A 13,236-nucleotide genomic window follows, 5' to 3' on the forward strand; every position below is an offset into this window, starting at 1 on the left:
GTTGGGGGGCGTCCCGGGAAGGTTCCGGGTGACGCCTTCTGGTCCGGGGGCGGGCGGTCATAGCGCTCTTTGGCTGAAAGGAGGAGGAACTGGCAACCGGGAGGAGGCTCTAGCGAGGCCTTGAAGGCTGCGCAGATAGGCGGGGTGGGAATTTGGGGTTGCGGGACGGCCAAGTAGCGCGTCTGATATGCTGCTGGGGTCGTGACCGCTCGGGGACCGAGGCAGGACCTGGCCAGACCCAGGCTGGAGGCCTCGCCTTCGTCGGGCCTAATTTCTAAAGGCTGGGTAGGCCTCACGAAAGGCTCCCATTCGTGCGACCGCGCGGGTTCCTGCCCTGATTTTCTGTCCGGGAGATGGCCTCCCCGAGCCCCCCGCCGGAGCCAAAGGTAAGTCGCCCTTCTGGGTACCCCGTTCTCTCGCCACTACCGGAGCTAGGCCGCGCCACCGCCCCCCCACCCCCCACCTCCCTGACCGTGGTCTTTTGGGCCAGCGATGTGCAAGGAAGTACCCCGTAGTGCTCTGGATTGTGATTCGCGACCAGATCGCCCACTTGGCTTTTTTTTTTTTTTTTCAAGAGCGACTTGGTAAATCAGTTGAAGAAAATTAGTAATGCTCCAGACAAGCGCTCTCATTTGTGAGTTCTTCCAGATGAGGCACCATTTTTTACCTTCCCCCGTGTCTTGTGCGCCTGTCACGATGCGTGGACCCAAGGTAGACGCTTAGAGAACTTCATGGAATTGAACAGGGTTCCAAGCCAGTGCGGAGAGAGTTGGAGCCGGGCAGTGAGGTTCAGGAAACTTGGGGAGTTTGGGGGCAGCTTACTAGAATAAAAATGTTAGGGTATAATTATTAAACCGGAAAAGCTCTATCGTTAGGACCATCACTACTGACAAGATCCAGTTCAGTTATCCTCTAGTTTGAGGTGCCTGTTTGTTACAGAATTGGGCCCCATTTGGAACTCTTGGTTATCATGTTCCTTCTAGCCTACCCGGCCCTGATAAGTGATTGCTTCTGCTACTTTCAGTGGTAGAATTGTCCTTGAGACAACAAGAACTGACTACAGAAATCGTACTATTTCAGGGGTTGCTGACATTTGAGGATGTGGCTGTGTTTTTTACCCAGGAGGAGTGGGATTATCTGGATCCAGCTCAGAGAAGCCTGTATAAAGATGTCATGATGGAGAATTATGGAAACCTGGTCTCACTGGGTAAGAATCTTTTGTTTCTCTGATTAAAATATCTAAGAGGCTGTAAGAAATCAGACTCTGAGAACACTTGGACCACTACCAGTACCAAAACTGCTTTATTCCAAAGTTCTGATTCAAATCTTTCAGCCATTAGTTGTGTCCATGACTATCATCCCTAGCATCCTTGCAATAACCAAAATACATGCCTTTCTGGCTTCTTATCTTCATAATCTCATTCCCATATTGCTCTGTACTTTCCCTCCTGGCTCATCCTCCCACTGCTTTCCTCCCACCCCTTTTCGCTCTGCCTTCTGGAGCCCCTGTTCTTCTTCACATAATGTTCGTTACCCCTCCTGGCCTTAACTGAAAACTGGCACTTTCCCAAGAACACCATTTCTCTGGCAGAGGCTGCTTTTTCTCCCACATCCTCTTTTTTCCCCCTATCCTTTCTCTCAAGGCTAGAAGGGAGAAGTTACTGTTCTCCTACCTTTTCAGTGCTATTCCCAAAGTATTAGTTTAACCCTTTAAGCAAAATCTCTCTCCTGGGAGGCCTCAGCAGTCTTGCTCTACCCACTCAATTCCTTTTCACTATCATCTGTCAACATGTCTTGGGCCCTCACCATAGATTTTGTCACATTTCAGAATCTTCTCTATGCTCACCTATGCCATCAGTGATGTAGTCATTCCTTAAGCCTCACTATATTCCCTGACCATATTCTCTTCAGCGACCTGGCTTTCCTTTTTTGTTCAACTCACATCAGTGATCAAACCCTCAATTTTGTCAAAGCAGGCAAATCTTTAACCCCAATATCTTACTCTTTGAAAATTATTCAGGCATTATTAATTATTATTTTAGATTAACTAAACAGGGGTGACCGAAACAGACATGATCTCTGCCCATGTGGAGCTTACTCTAACTTCTTACCTTTCTACCTCTCCTGCTCCTTTCCTCCTACAACTACTTATTCTTAATCATGTTTCCTGTTCCTTGACTTCTCCTTTTCTCCCCCCAGATTATCAGTCCTCTCCTAACTTCAACCTCCTCATCTAATCCAAGGACCTACATGTGAATTATCACCAGCATGCTCTCTTGCCACTTTGTCATTGTGCTCTACGCATTCTGCAAATTTCAAATTCTGTATTGGTTATAAAATCTGCCTTTTCTCCTACCACAGTTGCTAAACACAGCAGGAGAAATTCTTTAACTGAAAGGATTGGTGCTCTGTATATATGTATGCATGGCTTTTCTTATAGTCTGCAGTGGGTTTTTACATCTCAGCCTATTTTTTATCATTGATTTGTTCATTCCCTTCTTCCTTTAATGACTATTCCAAAAACTAAAAAAGTTTTCCTTGGGTCCATCACTCAGTAGTGGACCTTACTTTCTGTTTCACAGAGAAGATAGAGGCTACTAAACGTGAACTCTCAACTTTTCTGCCCTTCACGGGCATGCTTAAGACTGTTCCCGTTTCCTCACTTCTCCAAGAACTTATCCATCTGTAATCTTTTTTTTTCCCCCCCTTACAACTTTAGTCTCTATTCCTTCTGCCCTGGTACCTTTATTTTGATAATAGGTATGTTTATGACTCTTCAAGTTGGGGAAAGGAGAGGGGCGGGTGGCGATCCTTTGAGCCACGGTCTCCTTGCTGCTCCCTGTAACCTGCTCCTCATTCACCTAATAGCCAAGTTTTTGTAAGAGTAGTTAATGAGTGTTTTGTACTTTACCTTCCATCATCTCTAAGCCCCTTTTCTTGCCTCTGCCATTCCCCTTAAATTGTTTAACATTGGTCTGTAATAACCCAGTTGTCAAATGCAGTAGACCCTTTTTTGGACCTTATTTTATTTCACCTCTCTATAGATATTTGAAACTCTTTATTGCTTCCTTCTATTGCCTTGCATTCTCACACTTCCTCTCAGTTTATATCCTTTCTTTGGCAAAGCTTATCTACACTCAGATCATCACCTACCTCTATGTGATAAGTCCCAAATCTTTACTTTGACCTAAGAGAAGCAATTGGAGCTTAACTGCCTAAGTAAAAATCCTGGTTCAACCACTTACAAGCCTTGTGACTATGGGTGAATTACATAACCTTTCCATGCCTGTTTCTTTTTTACAAAATGGCAATAATAATAGCACTTACCTCTTTGGGTTACTGAGTTAATATGGGTAAAGTACTTAGGACACTGATTAGCATGTAGTAAGTGTAATACAAATGTTGATTGCTGTCATTGTATTCGTTATCTTCTCTAAGAGCTCTAAAATCTTTGTCATCTTCTTTTGAAGACCACATAAATAACTCACACCTGGCAAATTTCAAATAATCCATTCAGCTCTCAAGAGCCTCCTCTTTGGAATTAAGTACTCCTTTTTCTGTGCTACTGTATACACTTCTGTTGAATTTATCACACTGTACTCTAATCATTCTTTATGTTATTTCTCTAACCAGACTGGTTTCCATGAGGACAGTAACTATATTTTTTTCATTTGATTTCTCCAGCACTTAGCATAGAGCCATATATATTATATGCTTAGGACAGAAGCATATATATTATATGCTTCTAAATATTTATGTAACGGAATGAATGAATATACTCAAGATTCATACCTCTTGACTAGATTATTGCATTAATCCATAAACTAGCCCCTTGCCTCCAATCTCCCTTTCTTTTAATACATTCTATTTACTGCCACCAAAGTGATTCTGTTAATTAACTGCTTACAATTTACAATTCCTGATAGCCTAAAGGATAAAAATCTTAATTTCTTGTTGTACCTACTAGGGCCTCTCTAAATAGCCCCTGCCTGGCTTTCTAGCATCATCTATTATTTTTGCACACCACTTCAATCTCCAGCCATATCAGCTGCTGATTTTTTTCCCCAATATGCCATGGTGTCTCTGAGTCATTGTCAGCTTTATCCACACATATGGTATCCTGGCTGATAGAACCAGGCAAATGCCCAGCCTTGCCTGCCCCTACTATTGTAAAATGTGAGTACCATATGGACGAAGGCATGGCAGTGAGCCCATCTGTGATCTCCTACTTTCAGGCTCTCATTTTAGCTGAACTACAACTTTTTATCAGTTATTATTTCTCCCTCCACAATCTTTTCATCTGTAGACTCTGTCTCCACTCCTTTGATGAGAGCCCCCTTGGTGAAAGATCACTATTACTTGATTTTTTCTAATGTAGTGTTTTCCTGCACGTCATCTTGCTGCTTTACTTAGTACAACTCTCTTCCAAATTTAATTTTGGTCCTTTATTCATACCTTTCCTTTCTATGATGATTTTTCTTTAAACACTTTAGTAACTCTGTTGATAATACAGCTGACAGCTTAATCTTAGTTCTCAGTCTTTCAGTTCTTTCAAATGAAATGGACTTCTTCAGTTTGAATGACTTCTTTCTAGTCTACTTGAGCCATATTGGACCTTGACAGCATTGGGAATTGCTGCTTCTGTAAGATGTTAACTCATTGTTTCTTTTCTTATAGTCTTTTCTCAATTATTCAACTACTCATACATTCAATAAATAGTTAATCAAGCACTGTGCTAGCGCTAGGAATGCAGATTCTTCCCCATTCTCTCATTCTTTTACCAAAAAACTGTTCTTTCTGTACTCTTTTGGATACTGGGGTTGGCAGCTATCGTCAGTCCACAGGCCAGATATGGCACACTGTTTTTATAAATAAAGTTTTATTGGAATGTAGACATGCCCACTTTTATGTATTATCTATTACTACTTTCATGCTGTATTGGCAGAGTTGAATAATTGCGGTAGAGACCATATGGCTGACAAAGCCAAAAATATTTATTGTCTGGCCCTTTTTAGAAAATGTGTGGTAACTCTTGTTCTGTCCTAAAGTTTAGCCAATTCCACTTTACCATTTCCTTGCCTTTTCTGTCTCTCTGCAGCTACCATATTATTAAAACTGATTAAAGAGTGTAGAAATCAACTCAAACTAGCTTAAGCCAACACAAGAACTTATTGTAGGGACAGAGGTGGCACACAGAGTATATGAGCATGACTGCAACTGGATGTCAGAAAAGGATTAAACCCAGGGGCATCTGGGTGGCTCAGTTGGTTAAGCATCTGACTCTTGATCTTGGCTCAGGTCTTGATCCCAAGGTCATGAGTTCAAGCTCCACACCTGCCATGGAGCCTACTTAAAAAACAAAAGCAAAAAAAAACTACACCCAGAAATTGGATCGCTCAGGAAGTCAGGAATGAACTCTGTCTTTGCATTCTGTTTCTTTCTTTTTGGTAGAGTAGTCTTTCCTCCTCATATCCACATGCTTCTGTCCCTATAGCTTCTGAGTTGATAGATTACAATTCCAGTCATGTTGGAATAACTGCCTATTTCAGTTTTAATTCCAAATTCCTGGGAGAGATGCACTTTTGAGTCAACTCTCTACTCTAGACAAATTAGCTGTATGATCTCAGGATGGGAACATAGAATACAAGCATGGCAGAGACTGCAGAAGGTGATTTTATCTACCAAGCCCAGATCTAATGGATAGTCCTTTCTATGCTGCTCTGTGTGGAAGCCTAAACTCACTTGTTTTCTTTACCTGTCTATCTCTTTGACCTATTTATTTTCATTCCATTGCCTCTCTGTTTAATTTACTTAAGCAGTGTATTACATTTTATGCCTGGTATAATAAATCATTCTTTTATATTCTTTTTTAGGATATACTTCCAGTTGAAATTTAGATTCATTGGGGTTTTTTTATTCATTCATAGGATTTTGATTGGAATACAATTGGGTTCATAAATTGGTTTAGGAAGAATTAAGATCCTTATAACATTGAATCTCTTTAGCAGCTTGCTTGACTCTGTCTGTCTTACGTCCTTCAGAAAATTTTTATGGCTCATTTTCATGGCTCTCATACAATTCTTGTAAGATTTACTCCTTGTTTTATGGTTTTTATTATCATACAAGGCATATTTTATTTTTCTATAATATTTACTAATTGGTTACTCTTGGTAGTAAGTACTTACCACTACTTATTTTATATCTTAGTTTTCTTGTTGCTATTATATTTCACTTAATTTTTTTAGAAATTTTACATAGACATTTATAGTGTTTGCAAATAACAATAATTTTGTCTTACTCCTTTGAGTAAAACCCCTGGAACAACAATACTGGGTAAACATTATAAGGAGACTTGCCCTTCTCATAAGGAATTTACAGGCCCATAGAAGAGATAAATACATTGCATTCACAGTGCATATAATAGCTATAATGCAGTTATGGATGAGGGCTGGTGATAAAAAACAGAACACCTAGGTCTGCCTAGTGGACTTAGTGAAGGCTTTGTAGAGGAGCTGTTGCTTTGAATTGAATCTTACAGAGAAACCAAGAGTTTGCCAGGTAAACAATGTTGGGGGACATTTAGTAAAATGAGATATGCAAAGAAATGGCATAAAAGAGTAACATAAGCAATTTGCCCACTTCCACTGTCAGACAGTGGGTAGGAGGGTGACTTGAGGTTTAGAGAACCTTTCGTGAAGTGCTGAGTATCATGGTGTAAAGAGCTTTGATTTGCTCTCACAGGTGTTGGAGTGCTAGTGAATCTACAGGTGGTGATGTGACCGGAATTCCATTTCATGTACATCTCTCTGGATGCAGTGAAGTAGATATAGTGTGGGGACAGTCTTAAAGGCTAGAGTGAAGGATTATTAGATGGCTTTTGCATAATCCAGGGAAAACATGGAAAGAAGGTAGATACTAGAGAGTTGAATCTTTGATTTTGGTGATTTTTTACCAATAAGAAAAATGGGGAAATCTAGGATGATTTTCTGCTTTGGGTAATGGATGAGGATGCCTGTCAAGAGAAGATAAATAGAGGTGGAGACATACATGACAGCAAATGATGATGATCCTGTTAATTGTAAGCCCTTTTTGAGACAGGTAAATGGCAATATCCAGAGTATATGTAGAGAGCAAGGTAAGAATGTAAATATGGGTAACAGTAACCTTCAACAGTTAACGAAGGAAGAGAAATACATGAAGGAAATTTATTAGAAAAGGCCAAAGAAGAAGTAGGGAGGGAACTAGAAGAATATAATGGCATAGAAATAAAAAACAGATAGTGTCAAAATGGTCAACAGTGTCAGCTGCTGCTGAATAAAGACTGAAAATGTTCATTGTATTTGTTATTCAGGAGTCATTGGTGATTTCATAGAAGCTTTTCTAGATGCTGGAAACAGAAGCCAGATTTCACAGTAGGTTATAGGGGAAGAGGTGGGCATGGGAAACATACCTGGGAAATGGAAACCTACAGTGTTAAGATTTTATTTCAAAACTTAGATTTCAGGGGCGCCTGGGTGGCTCAGTCGTTGGGCGTCTGCCTTCAGCTCGGGTCATGATCTCAGGGTCCTGGGATCGAGCCCCGCCTTGGGGTCCCAGCTCCACGGGAGGCCTGCTTCTCCCTCTCCCACTCCCCCTGCTTGTGTTCCCTCTATCGCTGTGTCTGTCTCTGTCAAATAGATAAATAAAATCTTAAAAAACAAACAAACAAACAAACTTAGATTTCATTAAGAGAAGGATTTCAGGTTCGAGATAAAATTGGGAATATTTATATGCTGAGCGTATTTGTATGTATGTTGGCAATGGAGAACAGATGGAAGAAAGAGGAAGCAATGGTAGTCATTAAACAAGTGCTCAAGAGACACATGGGATCAAGAGAAGGTAGATGAATTAGCTTTGGATAGGAATGGGATATATCTTCATGTACCATTGCAGATAATTTTATAGGCAGGGGGGCAGAAAGTTGAGGGAGGGCGCCTGGGTGGCTCAGTCGTTAAGCGTCTCCCTTCGGCTCAGTTCATGATCCCAGGGTCCTGGGATCGAGTCCCACATCGGGCTCCCTGCTCAGCGGGAAGCCTGCTTCTCCCTCTCCCACTCCCCCTGCTTGTGTTCCTGCTCTCGCTATGTCTCTCTCTGTCAAAAAAATAAAATCTTTAAAAAAAAAAAAAAAAGTTGAGGGAGTTCTCTCATCCTTTTTCATTGTGTGAAAGAAAGCAGTCCACTGAAGTGAATTTAAGAAACAATACTGTTAGGAACGTAAGCAGAAATAAAGTTTCTACTAATTTCTTAGGGGAGTAAGAGAAGTTTTTTTGGAATAAAATAACTTAATGACTGATTTGAGGTAAGTGAAAAGAAAATTCAGAGATGACTCCAAAGGTAGAAGATTAGAAAATTGAGAGAAAAGAGGAAGTCTAAAAAAGAAAATTGTTTAGGGCCAAATAGATATATTTGGTACTGATCAGCTCTTGTAGCGAAATTATCCAGCAGACAGTAAGAGGTAGAAAATCAGGAAAAAAGAGTCAGAGGCAGACTCGAGGGTTCTGTATGCCACTCTGTTTCATCAGAGACCATTATGTTATCTTTCCTTCAACGCATGCAAGATTTTCATTTCTCAGATGTCTTAGAGACTCTCAGTTGGAACTAAATGGTTCCAGCTTGGGCTCTTATATCTCTAGAAGAGTGAGAATCATATATACTTGAAGAACATGGTAGGATTTGTGGTAGGTGAGGGCATAAATTACCACAGACTGCTTTTTCTCTTTTCTTTCATTACCCCGACCGTGTTCCTTTGTATTTATTATGTCTTTCTGTATCATAGACTCCATGTCACTCCAACCCATTATTTTATTTTTAAAAGCCATTTTGTCTCACTATAGGAACTGCTTTACCTAAATATTTTATCATATTATATTCTCTCCCTAGTATACCTGTCATTCATTTTATTTGGTAGGGAACTTCATGTCTTACCTTTGAATCCTGAATCATTACACGATGCCTGGAGTGCTTTTGTCTGCAATCAGTAAATTCTTGTTAATGGATGAATTGTTGCTTCCCCTGCTTTGTTTTTGTTTTTTGTTTTTGTCTTTTATCCTTCTCAGCATCATTTTGTGTTCATGTCTGTCAGTTATTTGGCCTACTCATAGTCCAGTAATGCTGTCTTACCTCACATTTTCCTGAACCTACTGTTTTCTTTCTGCATCATCCTTTCTTCCTTGATAGAATACTTCATCACACCACTACTTGTTTTATTTCATTGTTTGCCCATCTTACCTTGCAAAATTGTCTGTTGATTTACCTGCCCTTCCTCCCAACTCTGCTTGCCCCTACTAACTCATCATTTGCCTCATAAAAACACTCTTGTAGTGTGCCTGGCAGGCTCAGTCAGAGAAGCATGCGACTCTTGATCTCGGGGTTGTCAGTTCAAGCCTCATGTTGGGTGTAGAGATTACTAAAAAAATAAAAACTTAAAAGCTTGCTCCTTTGAAACACACACACATACACATACACATTCTTTTCATACCTCTTCTCCAAGAAAAATATTTCATCAGATAACTAATAATAATTATATAGCTCCTAAATGCTTTATGTATATAAACTAATTTAATCTTCACTATACTGTGGAGTAGTCATCTGCACTTTATAGATGTAGTAGATTAATTTATATTAATCTTATTTTCCTAAGCATTTCTCCTTGCTAGCAAAGAGCCTGGCTGATCTATTTTCTGTTTATTATTCCAGATGTTTTGAACAGAGATAAGGATGAGGAGCCAACTGTGAAACAAGAAATTGAGGAGATTGAGGAAGAAGTGGAACCACAGGGTGTAATAGTTACAAGAATCAAAAGTGAAATTGACCAAGATCCCATAGGTAGAGAAACCTTTGAACTTGTTGGTAGGTTAGATAAACAGAGAGGAATCTTCTTATGGGAAATACCAAGGGAATCTTTGGCCCAGGAACAGAGAATGTTCAGAGGAAACACTAACATTATTCGTAAGAGACCAAACTCAGAAGAGAAATGCCATAAATGTGAAGAATGTGGAAAAGGTTTTGTCCGCAAGGCCCATTTCATTCAACATCAAAGGGTCCATACTGGTGAGAAGCCTTTTCAATGCAACGAATGTGGGAAAAGTTTTAGTCGCAGTTCATTTGTTATTGAACATCAGAGAATTCACACTGGGGAAAGGCCCTATGAGTGTAATTATTGTGGAAAAACCTTTAGTGTGAGCTCAACCCTTATTAGACATCAGAGAATCCACACTGGAGAGAGACCCTATCAGTGTAATCAGTGTAAACAGAGCTTCAGCCAGAGAAGGAGCCTTGTTAAACATCAAAGGATTCACACAGGTGAGAAACCCCATAAATGTAGTGACTGTGGGAAAGCTTTCAGTTGGAAGTCACACCTTATTGAACATCAGAGAACTCACACTGGTGAGAAACCCTATCACTGTACCAAATGTAAGAAAAGCTTTAGTCGAAATTCATTACTTGTTGAACATCAGAGAATTCACACTGGGGAAAGACCCCATAAATGTGGTGAATGTGGGAAAGCTTTTAGATTAAGTACATACCTTATACAACACCAAAAAATCCACACTGGTGAGAAGCCTTTTCTTTGTATCGAATGTGGAAAAAGCTTCAGTCGGAGCTCATTCCTTATTGAACATCAGAGGATCCATACAGGTGAAAGACCTTATCAGTGCAAAGAGTGCGGGAAAAGCTTCAGTCAGCTGTGCAACCTTACTCGTCATCAGAGAATTCACACAGGAGACAAACCCCATAAATGTGAGGAATGTGGAAAAGCCTTTAGTAGAAGCTCAGGTCTTATTCAGCATCAGAGAATCCACACCAGAGAGAAGACTTATTCATACAATGAAACCAAGGAAAGTTTTGATCCGAACTGCAGTCTTGTTATACAGCAGGAAGTCTACCCCAAGGAAAAATCTTATAAATGTGATGAATGTGGGAAAACTTTTAGTGTCAGTGCTCATCTTGTACAACATCAAAGAATCCACACTGGTGAAAAGCCCTATCTATGTACTGTATGCGGGAAAAGCTTCAGTCGGAGCTCATTTCTTATCGAACATCAGAGAATCCACACTGGTGAGAGACCTTATCTGTGCAGACAGTGCGGCAAAAGCTTTAGTCAGCTTTGCAATCTTATTCGACATCAGGGTGTTCACACAGGTAATAAACCCCATAAATGTGATGAATGTGGGAAGGCCTTTAGCCGGAACTCAGGCCTTATTCAGCATCAGAGAATACACACAGGAGAGAAACCTTACAAGTGTGAGAAGTGTGACAAAAGTTTTAGTCAACAGCGCAGCCTTGTCAACCATCAGAAGATTCACGCAGAGGCGCAAACCCAAGAAACCCATGAATGTGATGCTTGTGGCGAAGCCTTCAATTGCCATGTATCTCTTATTCAGCATCAAAAATTGCACACTACATGGATGCAGTAAATGTAGAGAAATATTCAAGCTCAGTTTGACTTGAGACTAGCTACCCAAGTGCAGTTTCAGTATGGTTCACCATGAGTCAGGTTTAGTGACAAAGCAAATTCTCCTTGGCCTCAGGCAAATGGTTTCTAAAGGTTCTGTGAAAGGTGGACAACTGCCCACAGGCAGCTGAAGACTTCCATTACTCTTTTTTTTGATGATCATAAAGACTCAGTAATTTATTGAAGCATCTTTTTGTCACACATCTTTCAGCAGAGAGGTCAAACCCAGGTTCAGAGCACTTGGTATTATAATTAATAAAGGGACAAGGACAAAGTTGCATTGGTACAAGGGAGCTGAAGTTAGAAAACTAGAATAATTATTCAAGAGAGTCCCCTGCCACCATCATATGGTGGTTCATTCAGTTCCATAATATGTTTGGCAGTGCATGCCAAAGCCTAGTAATTAAGCATATAAGTTTTCGAGGAAACAGAGCCCCAGTTTTTTTTCAAATTGATATCCAAAGATTTTTTTGGTCATTGCTTAAGAAAGCCAGTTGTTTGGCATGTAATTTAAAGAAGCAGTTCCAATGCCTTGTGGTTCCCAGATCTGTGAAATGAGTGGACCATTAGTCTTACATATAAAGATTATGTGAGTAATTAACAAATGTAGCAAAGGTGTTACCAAGGAACCTTTGGGAGTGCCTTTTTTCAAGATGGGCCCGAAAAAGTGGAGGAAGACACTTCTTTTTGTGCCCTCCCATCTGTGAAACATAATTGTAGTCCTATACAAATAACCTTATTCCTCCACTACCAGTAGCATGCGAAAGTGTACATATTTTGATTACCAAGAGTTGGAAATAAAAAGACCTGGAGTCTGTACTAGGAAGCTGAGATATTTTGGTATTGCTTTGGTTTTTATGGTAACTAGACTTTGCATGCGATTTTAAAATCCTTATTTCTGGTTCTAGGGCTTCCCTTAGTTGATGGTTATATAAACCTATTAATTCATCTGTTTTAATCATTAAACCTGTTTTGTTTTTTGCTTTGTGTAAGAGTTCTTTGTTATTTTCATGCAAAATCTATCCTGTCAAATAAATGCTGCACTTAAAAATTAGAATCAAGGATTTTAAAGAAATTGCTCTCACTTGTACTTGTGACTGCAGGCATACCTTGGAGATACTGTGTTTGGTTCCAGACCACTGCAATGGAGCAAATACTGCAATAAAGCAAGTCAAGTTAATTTTTTTATTTCTTACTGCATATAAAAGTTATGCTTACACTTTTTAGTAGTCTAATAAGTGTGCAATAGTATCACGTCTACAAAAGCAACGTACGTGCCTTAATTTTAAAATACCTAAGTACCTGTTGCTAAAAAGTGCTGATGATCATTCTGAGCTTTCAGTGAGTCATAATCACTAATCAGATTAGTGTAACAAATATAATAGTAATGAAAATGTTTGAAATATTCCAAGAATTACCAAATGTGACACACAGACACAAAGTGAGCAAATGCTGTTAGAGAAATGGAATCGAGATTTGCCTGATGCGGGTTTGCCACAAGCCTTCAATTTGTGAAAACAGGCAGTATCTGCAGAGCACAGTAAAGCAAACCACGATAGATCGAGGTGTGCCTGTACTGACCTTTCCTGGGGTAGTTCAGTTAGGGTTAAATCCAGATTCTTTAGTTTCTGAGTGTAGAATTCCCAATCACTGGAGCTCTGTAATTCTAACTACCTAATAGTTTGAGCAAAACACCTCCCTTTCGTCTATATTACAGACATTCTGAACGTTTCCTCCACACT

General features: G+C 39.9%; 1 protein-coding gene across 3 annotated transcripts; it reads left to right on the forward strand.

Moving 5' to 3' along the window:
- Nucleotides 1-58: 58 nt before the first annotated feature.
- Nucleotides 59-12,475, forward strand: ZNF189 (zinc finger protein 189). 3 transcript variants are annotated; one of them, XM_036065891.2, is made up of 3 exons: nt 59-386; nt 1,081-1,207; nt 9,736-12,475. In XM_036065891.2, the coding sequence occupies exons 1-3, from the start codon at nt 354-356 to the stop codon at nt 11,454-11,456; spliced, it is 1,881 nt and encodes a 626-aa protein (XP_035921784.1). In that variant the 5' UTR covers nt 59-353; the 3' UTR covers nt 11,457-12,475. The 3 variants fall into 3 exon arrangements, with proteins under 3 accessions (XP_035921784.1, XP_035921786.1, XP_035921785.1); XM_036065893.2 differs by having other exon boundaries at nt 1,126-1,207; XM_036065892.2 differs by having other exon boundaries at nt 60-386; nt 1,123-1,207.
- The last annotated feature ends 761 nt before the right edge of the window (nt 12,476-13,236 follow it).

The sequence above is a fragment of the Halichoerus grypus genome, chromosome 14 (genome assembly GCF_964656455.1).
Source record: "Halichoerus grypus chromosome 14, mHalGry1.hap1.1, whole genome shotgun sequence".
NCBI classification, from domain to species: domain Eukaryota; kingdom Metazoa; phylum Chordata; class Mammalia; order Carnivora; family Phocidae; genus Halichoerus; species Halichoerus grypus.

What these genes read in the sequence shown, in the direction of transcription:
- ZNF189 (XM_036065891.2), top strand. Translation starts at nt 354, where the DNA reads ATGGCCTCCCCGAGCCCCCCGCCGGAGCCAAAG. An exon ending in GCCCCCCGCCGGAGCCAAAG is followed by an intron (nt 387 to 1,080) that starts GTAAGTCGCCCT and finishes GTACTATTTCAG; the next exon opens with GGGTTGCTGACATTTGAGGA. An exon ending in TGGAAACCTGGTCTCACTGG is followed by an intron (nt 1,208 to 9,735) that starts GTAAGAATCTTT and finishes TTATTATTCCAG; the next exon opens with ATGTTTTGAACAGAGATAAG.